We start from the raw sequence: 21,819 nt of genomic DNA on the forward strand, positions 1-21,819 counted from the left end.
CCCACAATAGTATAGAAGAATGACAAATAGCTATAAAAAAACATCGTATAAGATTTAACAGCCCCCCAGGCCTAGATCATAAGTTGGCGACCTCCATAGTCTTACTAATAAAAATGCGAAATTTTAGATGGATGGATGTTTGCTATAGTTTGTAGCCTAAACTGCTGAACAGATCTAGATGAAATTTGACATGGATATAGAGGATAGTCGGGAAGAACACACAGGCTATTCATTTTTTTCTTTTTTAATTTCACGTGAACGGAGTCACGGGCAAAAGCTAGTTATGAAATAAAGGCACTATTTGTTCAAGGCGCTAGTCGTCGATTGTTTAAACCGATTTTAAAAGATAAATAACAAGATCGATTAGCTTACAAGTTTACTGGAGAGGCTTCACAAGTTATGCAGATTCTTGCTGATTGCCCGCAAGGTAATGACTAAGTTATGTTAAGCCTAATCGAGTAAACTAGGTCTAAATAACTTGTAGACACGATAATTAACACAAATCAATAAATATAAAAATTCTAATCTGATTTGTAGACAATTTAAACTGATTTAGTCAACTAAATTAAAAAAAAAAAAACATTTTTTAAAATATCTCCACGAAAAGAACATATTGTTTTTACTTGGGTGCTATTTTTTGATAGACTGTTAAGAAAAATGTGAAATAAAAGCATTAGCATTTTTATATCTAGCGTGACTTTGTCCTGGTAAAATTAAAAAAAATACAAAACTATGTTACTTACAGACAAATTACCTTTGTAACGGTGAAAGAATTTTTAATATAGGCATAATAGATTTTGAGTTAATTCAATATATATAAAAATATAAAAATGCAAACCTTTCCTTTTTTAAAATATTAGTATAGATATACTCGTAGATATGTACACTTCAAATAATTTAGCTTTACATTGTCGATGGTACAAAGATTGTGATTTCCATAATAGTTTGTTAACAAAAGTAATAGATCGACAATTTTTATTCTAAGACTTAAGGGATTCCCTTAGTGACGAACTAACGACAATGAGTATTAAAAAGTTGACTTCAATCGCGTAAAAGTCGATTAATAGGAAATCATACCAGCGTTTGTAAGAAATTATAACAATGAATTGTTCTAAGAAACGTACCCCGACAGCTCCGTACGTCGTGTACTGCATCACACACGTTTACACTGAATTGGGTATAAGTAACATACGAAAATCAATTGGCAATCGCATATATACATAATGATAGCGACATCATATCTTATCATATTTCAATTTTAAGTAGACATCATTACTCATATTACCTACTAGCTGTTCCAGTGCGGCTTCATCCGTATGAACTAACATAAACTGTATCGTAGTTTTACATTTGTCCAATCCTCGATTGCATATGTCAAAATTCAAATGCACAAATGACAACCATGGCAACCTTGCTCCCTTAATGTTGGTAGCTTGTATTTTATCGTCCCTTCCCCACATGAAGATTCATTTTCAATTAATTTACCTCCTAAATTAGCGTGAAAATATATAGCCTAACGCGTGACGTAAGTGTGGGGCTCTTTTATAAAAAAAAAAAAAAATATGCTGTGATTGCTGATATCCTGCGCCACAAAGCAATGTATGCTTACGCTTCATTAAATTAGTATAGAGTAGTGAAGTATAGATAGATATAAATAGATTAGGAAATCTTACTCACAAGGGGTTCGACCCATTACGTGATACGAACTCAATAAATTCGAAGATTACTTCACTACATAATGTAAAACAAAGTCGCTGTCTGTCTGTCCTTTGTATGCTTAGATCTTTAAAAGTTCGCTACGGATGTTGTAGTTTTAATAAATATAAGATGAATATATATGTATAATGTAGTAGAGAAATACTGATATTTCTAGAGGTTTCTACGATGTCATACACAAAACATTATCGTAATCAGTATTGGACCTGTGCGTGACGTACGTCGTCGGCACAGTACGCACTGATCTTCCACCTCCATTAGTCTTGATTTCTAAATTCACTCTCTTCTTATGCATAAATAAAATAAACATCATATAATTACATAAAATATAATGATTTGAGTTAAATTCTTTTGATAAAAACTCTAATATGATTTACAATAATTAATGATTTTCCAATGTAGTTTAGTATTGCGGTTAGCACCTGGGTATTCGCAATAAATTGACTACCTTTAATGCGTAACCTTACTACGTGACCCAATCTACCTTTACAATGAATCGAGATCTATGAATCATTGGGAAACTTTTCCCTTTTTCCCTTACAATCCAGGTCATATTAACCAGTACATATAACGTTATTATTACATTGAAAGAAAGGGGGGTCTTATCATCGGCTACCTTTCCCTTCCTTATTGTAGACCAAAGGACCAGGGGGAGAGGGTTGTAAAAAATAAATCTATACTTAACATAATAAAGAGGAATGATTTGTATTTTTGTATATATTGAAATAACCCATAAACTACTGGGCCCTTTTTAACCGGATTTTCACCGTTGGAAAGGTAATTTAGTGTGTGAGTAACATAAGCTATATTTTTTAATTTCACGCGGGCGAAGTCGCGAGCAACAGCTAGTACTTATAATAAAGAGGAATGATTTGTATTTTTGTATATATTGAAATAACTCAAAAACTACTGGGCCGATTTCAAAAAATCTTTCAACGTTAGAAAGGTAATTTATCTGTGTGTAACATAGGCTACTTTTTTATTACTTTTTAATTTCACGCGGACTAAGTCGCGAGCAAGTAAAAGCTATTTGGATTCCAAAAAGAATGGTTATCAATATGTGCTCCAACTTAATAATTAAAAATAAAAAAGTAGTTGACTGACATCATTAAAAATTTGGAAAATCAATTGATTTTATTTAAATATATTATAAACAATAACTGAGTTGGTTTGTGTCTATAGAAATCTTTAAAATAAGTTGCTTTTTCAGGGTTAGTTAATCTTATTATTAATACTGTAATTTATTAGTAAAAGTAAATATTATTTAAAAAAGCAAATACCTGAATACGAATTGAAGCCATCCTTCTAAACGTTTCCAAACTATTACGAATTGCTTTAGTTTGCACCATTTCACCGACACATAAATTATTAAAACTATATGTAAAAAAAGTAATTGCTTTTGTTAATATAAATCCGTCAATCCTGTTTAAACGTTTTTCAAACTGTGAACGTATTGTGTTTCAAACTGTTTATAAAATTATGTTGAGGAAAACCAATATGTTTTGTACCTTTTACGTCAGTTAACAATTCATTTATTCTGTCAAATGCAATGTATAATGATTTTTTTGGTATATACGAATTGAGTTCACATTCATTTGTACATAAATTTGATATAAATTTTGCATGAGGACTGTTGTGTACGTGATTTATCTATTTATATATTTATAATACTTCTATAATATACTATCTAACTATCTTACTAATATTATAAATGCGAAAGTTTATATGGATGGATGTTTGTTAGCGTCTGTAGCCTAAACTGCAGAACGGGTCTCAATGATATTTGGCACAGATTTAGAAGATAGTCTGAACGAACACATAGGCTACTTTAACAGTTACGGTTCCCCTGGGATTCATTAATTAATTAATTAACACGGTTCAACATATCTTATTGAAATTTGGCACAGATATAAATTAAAAGTCTGGAGTACACATGGGATAAGATTCATCCCCGAGAAATGTCCCGAGGGATACGTAGTTTTTTGTTATTTATATAGTTCGTATGTTTTATAAACCGCGCGGAAGAAGTCGCGGGCAACAGCTAATAATGTTATAAATGCGAAAGTTTAGATGGATGTTTGTTAGAGTTTATAGCCTCAACGGCTGAACGGATTTCTATAAAATTTGGTATAGATGTAGAGGATAGTCTGGAAGAACATATAGGCTACTCACTTTTGTTTTTCTTTCCACGCGGACGGAGTCGCGGCCAAAATACATACATATAGATTTTATCAGGCAATTATTGTCGACCACACGAGGACGAAGTGAGTTAACATTTAACGGACCACAGAGTAATAAATATGAAATGATCAAGTGCTATAAATCGACTTACAGCCGCCGCTATCCATCGCCGGGGAGCAAAGGGTATCTGCCTATATCCTTTGTCATAGCACGTCACGACAATCACTGTAAATTTATTTCATACGACACTGATATAATACTGGTAGAAGTAAAGATGCTAAACTTTGCAAATTATTACTGACGCCAAATATAGCACTACTGTGAGATATTTCTTGTCTATTTTAAACGCTAGACGACTTAACACTTAACATAAAATAAACAATATTTAAATCTGTTCCCGTGCGGCTTTATCCGCAAGAAATTGTATCCTAAATTGCTGAACGGATCTCTGTGAAATTTGGCATACATGTAGAGGATAGTCTGGAAGAATACATAGGGTACATATTGTTTAATTCTACGCGGACGCAGTCGCGGGCGAAAGCTATTCTTGCATAAAGCATTCCTGCAACTAGCTTGCAATAATTCAAGATGGCGTCAGGATAATCTTACGTTCGGTAACTATTGCGGTATCGTACGATCATACTTTAAGCCACGGTAAATCACACGTTAACAGACAATTTCATTAAAATGGTATAAGATTTAACAATGCTTAATAAGTTATTGTTATTTAGTTGCCGCGAAAAGGTTAATTTAGAGTCAAATCGGATTCAAATACTAACTGCTTTTAGTAAATTCATCCAAATAACTAAAATATTTTATCCTGCAATGTAGCAAAATATGTATAAAAATAACTTCATAACAATTATGATAATTCATTAAAAAAAGTTCATTAAACTACTAGCTGTTCCGGTGCGACTTCATCCGCATGAAATTATGAAAATTTTATTTTATTTTTTACATGTCAAATGTCAAAATGACATGACATGACAAACCATGGCAACCTTGCTTCCTTGATGTTGGCAGCAACTTATGGTCTCTTTCCCAAATTAGGATTTTATCCAAAATGTTTACCCCCTAAGTTTAATGGCGTTAAAATATATAGCCTAAAGCGTGACGTAAGTGTAGGGCTTTTTTTAAAAAAAAGTGTAATTCAAAAATATGCTGTAATTGCCGACATCTTAGGCAACAAAGAAGTGTGTGTTTACGCTTTATTATAAAAGTATAGATATAATTGCAATTGAAAATATTTCCATGAAAATCGCTATCGTGTTCTAAGAAGGCGTTACAATATCTCATTTTGTTGTTTATCAAATACGAGCCAACATTGTTACCAACTTTGTTTTCATTTATGCAACTTGATGTCGGTTTTCTTTGCAACAGATTAAAAATAAAAAAATAGAAAATAGGTGACAGTAATTAAAAATGCAATCAACGATAATCACCTTGTCTTTTTATGATTCACATATTTTAAGGTTATATATTCTTTACCAAACAATTTCTATAGATATAATTAATAAAATAATTGCGAATACAATTTGATACAAACAAGTCTACTTAAATTCTATTAATAGTATACTAACAGTCTCTTTTGTTGTTAATTAATTATTGATAATAATGACGGACAAAGATTTACTGCTTTATAATTAAATTGATTGTACGAGTTACGCGGCGTGCGATGTTTATTGTCGCTTGACACTTCATCTTTGATAACTTTGGTTTTCTATTCGACGCTAGATGGCGCTGTCAACAAAAACGAAAATTGATTATTAAAATTGAAAATTTTATATCAAAAAGATTTTTAAATGTTCTATAATTCTATATTATAATAGGTATCTTGGTTTAAAATTGTATAATATTCAAATTTTTGGGTGTTTTTTTTTCAAGTCGATGTTCTAGCAAGGAACGTTGACCTCAAATTTTTATTTATTCTATGGTGTTTGAATTCGGAAACTTTGGCCTGAACTCACCCATCCCCCGGATATGTCGTACGTACAACGAATTGCACAGCGAAAAGCACAACACAGACATATTTTGCACCTCCATACATAATTAAAAAAAACACATACGTTCACATTCGGAGGCACAGACATAGGACTTGGTTTTAGCTAATTTCTTTTTTCCCTTATCTTGTTTGTTCCACATTTTCTGTAACCTAACCGTAATGTTTTTTTTTCTCTTTAACAATGTTGTATACCTATAACTGGATTTGTTATCATTCTTGTGTCTTATATGTTATTTCTTATGTAATTGTTCTATAACTTATCTGTTGGTGTACTTTATAAATAAATAAATAAATAAATAAACAACATTAATCTTACTAATTGATTTTTGAAATCTTTGAAATCGACGTAATAGTTTTTGAGTTATTTCAATCATAATATAATTATAAAAGTTTAGATAGATGGATGAATGTTTGTTAGAGTTTGTAGTCTAAACAGCTGAACGGATTTTGATGAAATTCGGTACAGATGTAGATGATAGTCTGGAAGAACACATAGGCTACTTACTTTTGTGTTACATTATTACTACCTGTACACATATAATAAAGCGTAAAAAAACTCTTCTTTGTCATTTTAGACGTCAGCAATCACAGCGTGCTACTGCTACTGAGTAACATTTTTATATATATATCACGCTATTTAATTTAGGGGTAAATCAAATGGAAAAAAACCGCCTGGGAAAGAAATAAAACAAGGCAATAGCAAATATTGCCATGGTAACGGTCATTGTTAACCATTGGGAGAGGCCCTTACAAATATCTTACTAATATTATAAATGCGAAAGTTTAGATGGATGGATGGATGGATTTTTGTTAGCGTTTGTAGCCTAAACGGCTAAACGGATCTCTATGAAATTCGGCACAGGTTTAGAGCATAGTCTGGAAGAACACATAGGCTACTTTTTATCCCGGGAATAGTTACGGTTCCCGTGGGATTCATTTATTTAGTTTTTTAATGTTTACTCGATCATTCTGCAACGGTTCAACATATCTTATTGAAATTTGGCACATATATAAAACAAAGTCTGGAGTACACATGGGATAAGCTTCATCCTCGAGAAATGTCAGGTTCCCGAGGGATACGTAACTTTTTGTAATTTATGTTAGTTTATACATATTTTCTAATACCACGCGAGCGAAGTCGCGGGCAACAGCTCGTAAACTATAAAGTTTTCACAGTTTCACGCGAATAAACTTGCATAGAAACAGCTATGAACTTAACAAAGTTAATTCCTTAACCATTTATGGTTTGTACGAACAGTTTATTTTAAACCTTGTAACTGATAGAATATTGACTCATTTAAGGAAACCCATTATGTTTTATCAAACCAAAAGAGGGGATCATTTTGTTTCGAATTATTCATTTAATTTGTAAATTCCCTTATTTTGCTTTAGTCATAATAATCTTACTAAATGCGAAAGTTTAGATGGATGGATGTTTGTTAGAGTTTGTAGCCTAAACGGCTAAACTGATCTCTATAATTTGGCATAGGGTAGAAGAATGCATGGGCAACTCACTTTTATTATGAATTTCACGCGGACTCGCAGGCGAAAGCTAGTTAAATATATTTATACGCATACAATGACAATTTTTTGCACAGTCGACCTAACTTGTATATATTTTTAGTTGTAACATCGTCATCGTATTTATTTCGTTTAGAAATATGTCTTGATAAAACTACAGCATATTTTTAATTGAGCAGTTCGATTTAATACTAACGATAGTCCACGACTTCTTTCGATCAGTAAACAGTCTAGCCTATTCTAATAATTTGTCAATACCAAGATACGTTAAGCTGTTCAGTCGTACATCCATCAATGCAAACTATTGTATTTAATACTAGCTGTACCCGTGCGGCTTCACCCGCATGAAATTTTATTTTATTGTTTACATTTGTGTGATCAATTACAAATGTCAAAATGACATGACATGATGACAATCTTGTTTCCTTGATGTTGGCAGCAACTTATGATCTCTTTCCCACATTAGGGTTCTCATCCAAAATGTTTTCTCCCATTTAATGGCGTTAAAATATATAGCCTAAAGCGTGACGTAAGTTTAGGGCTTTTTATTAAATAAAATAATTATTCAAAAACATGCTATGATTGCTGACATCTTAGGCAACAAAGAAGTGTGTGTTTACGCTTTATTACATAAGTATAGATAAGTAAGATAAGATTTGTGTCATGTAATTGTATTATTATATCTATTTTAGATAAATGATTTAGCGAAAATATAAAACGCAATCGATTGACCTTCTTTTTTTCTGATAAACGATGATTCACTTTACATCAAAAGCAAAACACATTCAATAATCTTTTAGATAAAACATAAATAACTAACTACTAATATAAATAAAAGAATGCTTATGGAGGAAAAGAGAGATTTCAGGGAAAATTTTCATGGATAAATTCCTCGCGTGGATTCCATTGGGAAAAGCAATTAAATCAATTAGCTAGACGAAAGTAAAACAAATACTTAAATACGTAGTAAAAATAAGTAACTTATGTTTTCTTCCAGACTATCCTCTACGTCTACGCTAAATTTCATAGAGATAGGTCCAATTTAGGCTACAAACTCTAACAAACATCCATCCATCTGATTATAATATTAGTAATAAGTAAGATTGGTACCATTATAAGACAAACTCTTCAATTTAAAGCGATTTAAACATTTTCCTTGTTCCTTCAAGGTTGTTTGGTGAAACTTGAATTCCAAAACATTGGAAAGAGAATGTGAGTCATAACAGAATTGGAGAACATGATTATACAACAAAATGGAATAACACACGTACAGTATCAAATGTTGATAATAAAAGAAATGTTTATAGAATGGATTAATTTCGTAACCTATCTAGTTTAGTACATGATCTATGTGAAAGTAGTGTTAGACAGGGTTTCGTACAACGCTTTGTTCTGTTAAAGGTTTACGAGTCTAGGCAATGTAATACTAAGGGGAAGAACATAATACAAGCTCTATATAATAATGGTAACCCATAACTAACTAATTAAAAAAAACTGTGCAGTGCCAATCTAAACATTTAAATTTAATGGCACCAAACTGTATAACACAATTATGTAAAACTGTTTTCGTTGAAATAAATAAAAAAAACCTAATATTATTAAGGTGAAAATTAAAATGGATGGGTGTTTATTAGAGTTTGACGCTTAAACAGCTCGGATTTTGATGAAATTTGGTATAGATTTAGAGAATAGTATGAAACTCGATGGCGCTAGTCGATATTACGATGTAAATAAAATATGTTTTTGTAACAATTATTTTATCTGTAGTAATATTTAATATGCCTGTCATTTAAGATGAGTCAATGTTGAAAATATTATCTTGATATCTCTATCATTTTTGTACTAATATACAGCGTGAAATCGCATATAATTATGATGACGATGTTTTTGAACTAGTTATTATTTTATATAAGAGCAACGAGCTACAGAAGTAAAACTTTTTTAGTGTAAATAGAAGAATTGGACTTATCTTTACAAATATTACAAAGAAGAAAGATTTGTACTTTGTATTGAAATAACTCAAAACCAACTGGTTTAAAAAAAATGTTTCAACATTAAAAAGCAATGTTATCATTGAGTAACATAGGCTATTTTTATTATTTTTTAATTTCACCCAGATGAAGTCGCAGGCAACAGCTCGTGTTACTATAAAACTCCGAAGAATACAAATTGAATAACAAGAGCCAAGGCTTCTATTAACTTCTATTGGCTCTTGTCATTTGACAATAGTCAAACTAGGATATTAGCTCGGTAATATATTTAAAATATACTTAAACGTAGAAAATTACATAAAAATAGTATGACATCTGCAGTACAACAAAGATCTGTGGGTGGCGGTAACAGTCGTCATAATTAAATTGTAATAGGGTCCTGCCCCGACTTCGCACGGGTCTATTACGGACGTGAATTTATTAGAAACCTCTAAAATGATTACTATTTCTCTACACATATTTCTATACTATTATATATATTTCTATACTATTTCTATACACATAAACCTTCCTCTTGTATTACTCTAAAAAAACTACATGAAAATCTGTTTGGTAGTTTTAATGATCTAAGCATACGTACATAGAGCTGGAAACGACTTTGTTTCTTACTATGATTTTGTTCACCGTGTCAGATATTCTTGTCGGTTTATACCTTCAAACACATGTCCTGTTAATGAGGTAAAAGTGACAAGGAATCCCACTCCTATGGTCTCGTTGCCACGTATTACTGCCATCTATAGATATGATTAAATTGGAGTGTCTGTATCAAAAGAAAATTCCAGATTTCGGGATGATGATGTATTTGCGTTGCTGATAACAAAAATTGCATTAATAAAATTATCTGTCTGTTTGTCCACAAGTTGCTTTTGTTCCGGGTAATATCGGAAACGGCTGGGCCGATTGAGATGGGACTTTCACTGGGTAACTGACATGGTTAGGCACACATAGGCTATTTTGTTTAATTCCGCGGTGTCAAAATGGCGTAACGGTAGGTCCAAATTTGCGGACGACAGCTCGTCTATAGAAATGATGAAGCAAACTCACCGCTTTATCTAATGATGATTCCGATCCATTCACCGCAAACACTTCTGTGCTTTCCGTCGGCGTTATCCTGCTAACGTTAACACAATCCAATGCACCCATCGTCCACACACGGATAAGACTACACACTGTTTACAAGGATACACACGATCTTTGACTTTATAACATAAAGGATACAACTCCTTTTGAATAATCTAAGGAAATGTCCACGTGAAGGAATCTTTTTAGAACCACTTGTATGTAGACAGTATATCTCTAGTTCCACTTAGATCTACATCTGTATGTACTGATATACACACAGTCGTATCGATTGTCTTTCTACTCGCGATATTGTCAAGCGACTGACAAGCGTGCGCTCGCGCCCTCTTTGGTATTACGACTGATACGGATATAAATATACTGGAAGTGTTTGTCTTTAACTTGGACCGGTTTAATAAACAGTTGTTAATTGGTTTGTTCAAGTTTATGTCACTTTTTTATCGTTAAACATGCATAATTTAATTGTTTATTTTGTACAAATAGGTTTATGTCCTTTGAATGTTAAGGCTTAATCGCTTTTAAACTAAATTTTACTATTAAAATTATAATAACGTTTTATTTTTCTATACTAAGTATGTATCGTAAAGCTGATTTGTTTGAAGTGTTGTATAATTTTTTTTTGGTGACTGTCATTTTAGGAAGCCACATCTAGATAAGTAACATCGATGTATCTCAGGTGTGTTTTGTGTGAGTCATACATGTGGTCCGTCGTTGGGAGGTGAGTGCTGACTCTCTACAGTTATGTCAGTTTCGGGTCACGAAAAGACGACATGGATATTTGAAGTTCTTCCGCACACCTTTGACTAAACTATCGCACAACTGTTTAGTCTCGCATTGAATTCTATGAGCTAAATGGAGGTGGGCACACTACACGATTTTTAGTTGTGTAACAGTTGAATTGGCTGCGAAACAATGTACAATCGCACAACAGTTGTCCGATAGTTTAGTCAAAGGTGTACGCCCGCTCTTGAAATACTTTTTCACCTATAGAATAAAAGTATTGAACTTTTTAGTCATCTTCCTTTTCCCTTCCCTTTTTATACAAGAAAAGGAACGAAAGCGACATAAGATGAGATGCGTAAGAAGGGGAAATGTCATCTATCTAAAAATGCAAATGTCTATAGCAGCGTTTGTTTCGATATTTTGCAACCTTCAAAAAAAATAATATAATAATAATTGAGAGTAACGTAACTTTTATTTACATTATTATAAATATTGCGGAAACGCAGCGGCGCGAGACATTTGTTAAACAAAGTGCAATAAAGATTAAACATGCATGAACTGCGATTGTTGCGACTGCGTTTTCAACAAACAGGACATTCCGGAGATTTTAAAAATGTATATTTTAATATATGTCGGCTTGAGCTAGCACGATATCAGAATTACTACTCGAGATCACATATGGTCATGGGTAAAGTCGGATTCCAGGAATACATTCATGATACTTCTCAGTCAGGATATCATCTACAAGCTCATATCGTTCAAACAATGTTCAGAATGATCTAAGTTCGCACAAAAGTCGCTTGGCGGCGCTTGTGTTCTAATTATGACTTAATCATCAACTTGCCCTTATCCTTATGGAGGGTCGGCACAGTATGTACTGCTCTTCCATACATCTCTATCAGCCGTCATATCTGCATCCACTCCTTTCTTAAGCATATCCTCTTTCATACAATCCATCCATACTTTATTCGGTCTTCCTCTTCCTTTGTAGCCATGACTACAAAGGAAGAGGATTAAGGATTATTAGGATTATTACAAGCTAATTATGACTTAAAATCAAATTGATTTCTTCTTCTGGTTGCGACATATATATTTTTAGTTGGGTGATATTCTAGTCTTAAGACTGCGGGGCTCTTAATATTGTAATGTTGCGTTATTGCTCAAAATGGTAAGAACTGTCTTTTTTTTTAAAGTTTAATTAAACTACATGAAAGAATATATTATTAAGAATGAGAGACAAAATAATTTTTTACTCGACTTCCCGAAAGAAGGAGGTTATCAATTCGGGCGTTGGACGAAAGAACTTTAGGAACTTCTGGTATAAACAATAACATAAGGGGTTACGTGATCTCTCAGCTAACCTTGTCTTCGTTATATCCGCGTGGGGAATGATTAATTAATTATATGCAGTATGCAGTATCTTACATTGTTATTGAGATGTCATTTCTAACATGCGATATTGTTGTCACTGTTATTCTTATAAAGAATGATAGAGATGGCATCAAGATATACACATGTGACACGTAGTTCAAAAGTGAAAAAGTAACAGCAGAAAACTAATAGATTTTAGTTTGCTCAAGTAATCTTTTACCCACAGCCGAATTGTGACTTGAACATTTTGCTTTATAAGCGCCGCTTACAATCTGACAGATGTTCTTTTTTTAAATCCTTGCGGTCGTATCCGCGGGAAAAACCTATACATAAAATACAAAAGACTTGCAAAATTATTTGAACCGGTGAACATAAGAGACGCTAAATTACTAGTCGTGTCTTGTTTTATTTTTTTTACCCGAGTTTTATATAATTTCAAAGTGATATCTGTACCTCAGACCAGATAAATTGGCCGCACTATAATTGTGTGACAATTTCCATGATTATTCAAAACTACATACCGTAGCCTGCCAGTTATTTTTAAACCAGTACAACCACCGAGCCGTGTGTCCGGTGAGTCATGGAATTTAAAAAAAAACTATTGACTTTCGCGTATGACGCACTAAGTTATTACACGGTTGGTTCATGCCGCTCATACTAAATGTATGCTAATAATAGAATAGTGGTTGTGGTTAACAGTAGCTAGATTACCTACATGGATATAATTTCACCTCTTACAAAAAAAACATACAGACGAATTGAGTACCTCCGTCTTTTGGGAAGTCGGTCAAAAAATACTTTTTTTGTGTTAGGTTTCTGAAGTTTCCATTTTTTATATCACTAGCTTTCGCCCGCGACTCGGTCCTCGTGAAATGAAAAAACAAAAACAAGTAGTCTATGTGTTCTTTCAGACTATCGTCTACATCTATGCCAAATTTCATCGAAATCCGTTAAGTCGTTTAGGCTACAAACTCTAACAAACATCCATCCATCCATCTAAACTTTCGTATTTATAATATTAGTAAGATCGCAGTTGCAGATGCGTAGCCTACCCTTAATCGACGGAGGAGGAGACGCACATAAAAATGACATATCACCTTTCAATATGTCTCCTACATCATCAAATCCTTTCCCTTTCCCATCCTATACTCTTAAGAAAAGAGTAGAAAGGCAAAGAGACTAAAATTAGGGCTCCGGTACCACACTCGTTAGACGAAACGCAGTAATGGTTCCACTTATCGCCTGTCTTCTGTGTGGTCGTAGTATTGCACTGGTCGAGCCTTACAGTGCAAAAATGTTAAAGCGGGCTCTACCACTGGTAAGTTATCGAACCAAAAACATTAACGAATTGTTAAACGTAGTTAAACTAATACATCCTTTTATTTTAACTAAGACTTTATTCTAATCGCAACTCTCAAGGCACTTTCCCTCTCGCCTGTACTAACATTTTCACTTTCATTACACGACCGTTGACGACCGTGAGTTTCCACTGTCATACACATCTGTACTAAAACCTATCCCTGTCTCTGTTTTATTAAAACCGCGCGCACATTATTGACCAAACTATCACACACTAACTAGGTTACACTACACGATTTTTAGTTGTGCAACTAAACAGTTGAATTGGCTGCGAAACAATCGACAATCGCACATTGTTGTGCGATAGTTGACAAAGAGGACCGTTTTACTATTAATATTAAATACGAAATTTTAGATTAGTGAATGTTTGTTAGATTTTGCAGCCTGAACGGCTAAACCAATCTAGATAATTTGGCACAAATGTAGAGGATGTTTTGGAAGAGCATATAGATATACTAAGTTGTTTTTTTTTATTTTGTTAGTAATATTCTAGAAAGCTAGTAATCCATGTTTCAAACACATACTAATCTTACTAGTCATTTTTTTGCCAAATATTTCATAATCCAATTTCAGTCACGAAGCCGTAAAATATAATTGTGCTTATCGCATTTGAAATAACATAATTACAACGAGTTTTATTTTTGCTTAACATTACTTTTAACTTAATTAACTTGGAACATGAAACATTTTCCTTATACTGAAAATCAAAAGAAAATTATTTAATTTAGTGTTTTAATTTCGATAAGGGTTCATGTTCTTAGCTTAAATTCAATGTCACCTTGATATTAAACTTTGGATCCTTGAACACATGAATAATTACGAATATCGGTATCAAAATTACTTTCACTAATATCGTCATCTCCCCTGCTTTATCCTACTCCCGTAGGGTCGGCGCACCGGGTTTTCGTCCTCCGAAGCACTCCTTCATCCGTCATCTCAGTCATCACTCCCTTCTTGATCATGTCACATTTCACGCAATCCATCCATCTCTTTGTAGGTCTACCTCTACCGGTGTACCCCTCTACATTCATAACTAACGTCCGTCTTGTTACATGCGATTCATCCCTTCACATAACATGACCATACCACTCTAACCTTTTACTCCTTATTTTCTCAACCACTTGGGCTACTCTCAAACTTCCTCTAATATACTCATTTCGTATCTTATCCAATCCTGTTACCACACATCCATCTTAACATGCGCATTTCCGCCACATGTGTACTCCTTTCGTCCGTCCCTTTTACTGACCAACATTCAGATCCATACATTATACATAAATTACTTTCACTAATAAATTATGTATAACTAATAACTTTATTTAACAATATTTGTAATTCCCTCTTTTCTGTTCATATCTAACAAATAAAACCTTTTTAAATTCAACATTTGTCAAACATTCTATAGAAAAAAACTGACACTTCATATTATGACTTTCAAAAATGCCATACTTACAGTATAACATTCTGTATTATTTAGGGATATTTAAGAGACCTACGAAGGAAATATGAATATTCCTGAGGTATATTCGTATGAGGAGCGAGCTATAAACACTGTTGTATCGGTGATAAATCGGGCTAAAGAGATGCTGGGCGACCGGCAGACCTTGAAACAACTCGCTAGTTAGTACTATCGATAGATAATAGTATAGATATATATTTTATACACTTATTTATAAAGTAAAAATGTTTTTTATATATAAGGTGGCAAACGAGCAAGCGGCCACCTGAATCCACCGAAATGGAAAGCGACAGCTGCCCATAAACATCCGCAATTGCAGATGCGTTGCCTACCCTTAATTGATGGAGGAGGAGACGCACATAAAGAGGACATTACCCCTTCCTATGCGTCTCCTCCGCCGTCAAATCCACTTTTCGTGCACATCCTTTCCTGTTAAGAAACGGATGGAAAGGGAAAGGGACTAAAATTAGGCCTCCGGCACTACACTCATCAGATCCAAAATATTTACCTAAGTTTAATGGCGTGAAAATATATAGCCTAAAGCGTGTCGTTAGTGTAGGGCTTTTTATTAAAAAAGAATTACAAAAAAAATGCTGTAATCGCTGACATTTTAGGCAACAAAGAAGTGTGTGTTTACGCTTTATTAAAATAGTATAGATTTCCATAAATTTAGAAGACATTCGTCTTTCACAGACAGTCGTGACGTGTACGCTGCACCCGCTAAGGTAAACCTGTCCCGACTGGAGCCCCCTCTAGCAATCACGAGCCGGGACCTCATCGCCGACGCTATTGAGAAAACGTGGAAACTGACAAACCTTTTTAAATATTCACTCAAATATAAAGGCAGCTCTAAAGACGAATGTTTGCAGTATTTCTATTTTGAGGTAAGTTACTAAAATTATTCTTAGATGTCAATAATAACAAAAATGTTCAATGTTTAAAGCGATAGTCATTTGTTTTTTCAATGTGGTCCCTTTGAAGAAGTTAGTCCAGATGAAACTGGTTATAGAGCATTACAAAGAGGAATTGCTACTTTTAAGATGACTATCACCATCTTAAACAAGAAAGTATTAAGATTGAATGTGAGTGGCTACAAAGGCAGAAGACCGAAGATATTATAAGTGGATTGTGTCAAAGGGAAGTTTGCTGAAGAAGGAAGTATGAAAGAGTACTTACTGTGCCGACCCTCCGTAGCAACAAAGGCAGGTTGATGAAGAAGACTATAGTAATCTTGTTTGCAGGCAATTTTTAGTCAACCGACAGTATCTTACCCGATACCTCAAGCTACTGCTTCTGCGTTTTTCCGAGTCCAAGATAAACTGATTGAACCACCGGAGACACGAGGAGTTCCAAAGGTAAGTTCTTTTTAACAGAGCTCATGAATTTCCTAGCCTTTATGTGGATACATTCGCACGCGACTCAGTCCGTGTGGAATTAAAGAGAAACAAAAGTAAGTGACTATGTGTTCTTCCGGATTATCCTCTACGTCTACACAAAATTTCATCGAAATCTGTTCAGCCGTCTAGGCTACACACTTTAAGAAACATACATCCATCCATTTAAACTTTTGCGCTTATAATACTAGTATGATAGAAAAGAGCAATGAAAGGAGTAGACATTGAAAGAATAGAAGAATATCTAGCAAACTGCATTCTGCAAATATAAATGGAATGAGACAGGAAAACCAACGTTAGGTTAGCATTAAAATTACTATTATTTATATATATATATATATATATACTATATATAAATTAAAACACAAACATATAGCAGAAGAAGTGGCAGTAGAGGAGACAACGAAGTAAGTAAAGTAGAACAAAGAAGAGGTCGGTAAAAAGCACAATCACCAGAATATAAAAGGGGACAGTGTACATTTGTCTTCAGATGACGTTCCGAGTGGAAGGCCACCACGTCGACCACGACATCCGATACGTGCTGCTCCCGGCGGACTGGCTGCTCGCCGTCATCATGATGAAGGTCAAACTCTATAGTAGGATCGAGAGTTATAATATTTTTTGATTTATTTTTAATTGTTGTCGACTTATACAATTTACTTTTAGTGTATGAAGGATTCTTTTACTTATGCTTGACTACATTTTGGTGGTGTAATAAACGATAAAAAATATAATTAATTCTATTATTTACTAGCTTTCGCCAGCGACTCCGTCCGTGTGGAATTGAAAAACCTATATGTTCTTCCAGACCATACTCTACATGTGTGCAAAATTTCATCGAGATCCGTTCAGCCGTTTAGGCTACAAACTCTAGCAAACATCCATCTATCCATCCTTCTAAACTTTCGCATTTTTATTAATAGTAAGATTATGGTTTACAGTACTAATTCAGATTTTCATCAAAAATAAGAAGGACCAGATATTCTTTTATGATTCTGTTAAAGTTTCTTAGAATTCCGATGAAAAATCTTAAATAATGCTCATTATCATAAATTATATTAAATAGGAGTTTAATCTCATATTTTATACATATCTTAAATTACTAATCTATATGCAAATTAACTAAAATACAACAATACATAATCCTGACGAGGTTACTGGAGACGATGAGATGAAATCACTTCTTATAAGAAACGGATGAAACAAACCAATTATTTTCAACTCGTGGAACCCAGTCGTTAAAATTAACAATAACAGATGTAATCTTTAGGGTCCACAATTTATTTTTTAAAAGTAGACCATAGAGACTTTTAAACTGCCAGTTTTAAGGATTCAGAATTTTGAATTTCGAATAGAAAACAAATACAACCCATTCCTGCATCTTTAACTGGATCCGAGATTTGTCCTAAAAGTTAAGCTTTCAAACTCCAATAACCTAATATACAAGAGTACAGAAAACACATGTGCTCGTAGATTCAAAATCCTACCATTCGACTCTTTATTTTAGTACCAACCTAGAGCATAATATGAACGGGTTTTTTTAATCGTCGCCGTTGTATCGCTCTCTCATTCTACTATGGTAGCCAGAGTATATTTTAATCTTTATTTAATTAATTCGCTATTGCCAGCAATAAAAAAAAAACAAAGTACCCTATGTGTTCTTCCAGACTATCCTCTACGTCTATGCCAAATTTCATCGAGATCTGTTCAGCTGTTTAGGCTACAAACTCCAACTAAAATCTCTACATCAAAACTTTCGCCTTTATAAGTAAGATTAGCAACATTAAATTTATTTTTAAAATAATCTTTGCTTAAAAATTGTATTTTATCCTCAAATAATACCTTTACATGGCTTACATAGCAAAGTATAGCCTTAAATATTTTCGTCATGAGTCATTGGAATCACTTGGATGTTCTGAGAAGAAACGTGCTTCGAGATTCAGTATTTAAATATAACTCCAACCTTTGAGATAATTAAATAATTAATGCGACATAAAAATTTTTTATACCAAGATGTTATTAATTCTAAGAATTGGAATACTTAAGGACATTTAAATTTCTTCATAGATATTTGTTGTTTTTTTTTACTAAAGGCAGTTGTTATTTCCAAATCTAACGTGAAAATTATGTATTCTGTACATTTTCCTTTTATTTAAGGTTTTTACCAATGACTTGGCGCTTGTTGCCTTATTTTCACGACGCTAGAAGAATTCATAGCATTCTCGTCTGTATTCTAATCACGTCAGCATTCGCTATTTTAGCATTTTGTCTAGTTTCTATTTTGCTATACTATTGCGTACGCACTCCTTTGACTAAACTATCGCACAACTGTCTAGTGTCGCTTTGATACCTATGAGCTTGTAGAGGTGTGCACACTACTCGACTTTTAGTTGTGCAAATAAACAGTTGAATTGGCTGCGAAACAAATGACAATCGACAGTTGTGCGATTGTTTTATCAAAGTTGTGCGCACTCTTTTTGATTCTTATTCGCAATAACAATTTTTACGTTAGTCATTTAATTAACAGTCTATTTAAACAACAATCAGAGTGTAATTTTTTTTTACTTCAATTTCTGCTTTAATGTTATTGTGTTAAAGTTTGTTTTACCTCTTGATCATTATGACATTTCATATCTCTACGTGGATAGAGGACATTATCTCTTAAACAAATACATTTAAATATTAACTTATGGTTCTTACATAAGATTCTACACACTTTCAAGTATTACGTAATAATTTGCGTTGATTATAACATTAAAAAAATGCTTAAAAAGGATTGAACTGCCAAAAATATCATCATACTGGGCCAGAACCCGCAGTCCTTAGTTATCCCTCAATGTGTACAGATGGCACCACATATATAGCATACCAGCTTTCACCCGCGATTCCGCCCGGGAATTAAATAAAACAAAAGCAACTAGCCGATGCTAAATTTGAACGAAATCAGTTCCGCAGTTTAGGCAAACTGTAACAGACATCCACATAAACTTTCGAATTTATAATATTAGTAAGATAATATATAATAAATGAATAATTACATATATACGGGAATAACCCAACACAATGGTATGACTAATTGTAAATAACTAACTATGTTTAATTGACCGCGGAGATATACATACATAAAGACATTTGCGGTAACAAATTAGTTAAAAATTATATAAAACGTAGTTGTGTTTATATACATTGGTATTATATAATATTTAACTATTACATAAATTTCAATAATAAAAAATATGAAGAACGTCGGTGGCTCAGTGGTTTGAACACTTGACTTGTAATCTACAGGTCTTGGGTTCGAATCCCGCCATGTACCAATGTGATTTTCGATTTTTCGAATTTTCATATGTACATAATTTACCCGACGTTCTTACGGTAAAGGAAGGTATCGCGATGCAACCTGCACATATCGGCGACGAAATTCAAAGATATGTGTGAAGTCAACCAACCCGCACTGGGCCAGCGTGGTTGACTATGGCCTAGTCACTCCATATTAGAGTAAGCTCCGAGCCCCTCGGTGGGGACGTACAGTGAGCTGGTAATGATATAAATTTAAATATAGTTAATTAAATATATTTAGCGTTTCTCTGAGTAATGGGAAGTGTAACTCAATTTACTGATTACATTTTATCTAAGCGTTTATTTCCGACATTAGACTCCATATAATAATAAACTTAACTGAAATTTTTATAGGTTTATAACAGTAAATTACAAAAAATATGGGAGAAAGAATTAATTATAATTAAACAAGAAACTTCATACTAATACTAATATTATAAATGCAAAAGTTTAAATGGATGGATGGATTTTTGTTAGAGTTTGTAGCCTAAACGGCTGAACGGATTTCGATGAAATTTGGCATGGATGTAGAGGATAGTCTGGAAGAACACATAGGCTACTCAGTTTTGATTTATTTTAATTCCACGCGGACGGAGTCCAGGGCGATAGCTAGTATAATATAAACGCGAAAGCTTAGATGGATAAATGGATGTTTGTTACTACGTATCTCAAAAACTGTCGACAAGATTTTGTATAGATGTAAAATATAGTCTGGAAGAAGATATAGTTACAAAGTTATATTTGAATTCTGCACGGACGGAGTAGCGGGCGATAGCCAGTTAACTACAATTCATAACATTTCACAACTAAATATAACAATTCAAGGCTTAATCATTGTTTTCCAAATTAGCTGGTAGTAAAAAAAGGTTAAAAGATAAATACGGGTTCTATCGCAAAAGCTCAAGGCACTACCTGATTCAACCACGTTTCACTATAATGACCTAAACCTGTCATTCCAACGCGCATGTCTTGCGCGCGCGCACGTATTCTGCGCAGTTTTAACGTTATTTTTCCCGCTAAAATCTTAGTGAATTGAGTGCAAAATGGTGCGTACGTATCGAGTGGTAACGTGTTTCAGGATGCCAAAACGTCAAACGAAAGTGGTCCCTGCGGCGAGTGGAGATGGAGTTTTTACCATAGATCTATCGTCCACTTCTACCCTGGATGTGGCAGTAAGTGGTTTTTTACTGGATGTGGCTCTTATGTTTTTATGTTACAAGGATTTAGAAATCTTAAAGATATTAAGGATTCTAGTAATATGTTTAAAGTAATTATTCGAATACACTTTATCGTTAATAATATGTAATTGAATTTTTATAACAGGAAAATTGTTAATGGATATTTTGTTAATCTTTGTTTGGGTCTTATAGCAACGGAATAGAGTCTAGTTTGGTGAATTTTTAGCTCGGATGTAATTAACATTTTTATTAGATTCGTAATTATACTAAGTATTGATTGGATTTAAAAGTAGTATTACAGGTTTTTTATTACCCAAGAAATCTCAAATTGGGTAAAATATATTTTTTACAAATTCCAACAAATGTTAACCGTTTTCTATTAATAATTATTTCGAACTATTTCACCAGTATCAGTATCAGTATCAGTATCTGTAACAGTATCAGTATCTGTAACAGTATCAGTGAAATAAGTATCAATAGAAGATATCTAAAGCATTGTAAAAAG

The 21,819-nt window shown here is 33.4% G+C and overlaps 3 protein-coding genes across 5 annotated transcripts in view; 2 read left to right on the forward strand and 1 right to left on the reverse strand.

Annotated features, from left to right (window-relative positions):
• Positions 1-10,816, reverse strand: part of LOC106102611 (lipid phosphate phosphohydrolase 1-like) — a 22,748-nt gene extending 11,932 nt beyond the window's left edge. The window contains exon 1 of one of the 3 annotated variants that reach the window (XM_013282150.1): positions 10,456-10,816. In XM_013282150.1, the coding sequence (XP_013137604.1) occupies positions 10,456-10,554 (99 nt within the window). In that variant the 5' untranslated portion in view covers positions 10,555-10,816. Of the gene's footprint in view, positions 1-1,124; positions 1,178-2,996; positions 3,116-10,455 lie in introns of those variants that run through there. The other 2 variants (XM_013282151.1, XM_013282152.1) reach the window with 2 other exon arrangements.
• Positions 10,817-15,360: 4,544 nt separating this feature from the next.
• LOC106102291 lies at positions 15,361-17,531 on the forward strand. The gene is made up of 4 exons (XM_013281715.1): positions 15,361-15,564; positions 16,097-16,287; positions 16,645-16,758; positions 17,288-17,531. Exons 1-4 carry the CDS (start codon positions 15,450-15,452, stop codon positions 17,420-17,422), a joined length of 555 nt encoding a protein of 184 aa, XP_013137169.1. The 5' UTR covers positions 15,361-15,449; the 3' UTR covers positions 17,423-17,531.
• A 3,570-nt stretch (positions 17,532-21,101) lies between these two features.
• Positions 21,102-21,819, forward strand: part of LOC106102565 (lipid phosphate phosphohydrolase 2-like) — a 54,385-nt gene continuing 53,667 nt past the window's right edge. Inside the window, exon 1 of the mRNA XM_013282084.1 lies at positions 21,102-21,308. Within this exon, the coding sequence (XP_013137538.1) occupies positions 21,180-21,308 (129 nt within the window). The 5' untranslated portion in view covers positions 21,102-21,179. The remainder of the gene's footprint in view (positions 21,309-21,819) is intronic.

This window comes from Papilio polytes, unplaced genomic scaffold (assembly GCF_000836215.1).
Source record: "Papilio polytes unplaced genomic scaffold, Ppol_1.0 DF823923.1, whole genome shotgun sequence".
NCBI lineage: Eukaryota > Metazoa > Arthropoda > Insecta > Lepidoptera > Papilionidae > Papilio > Papilio polytes.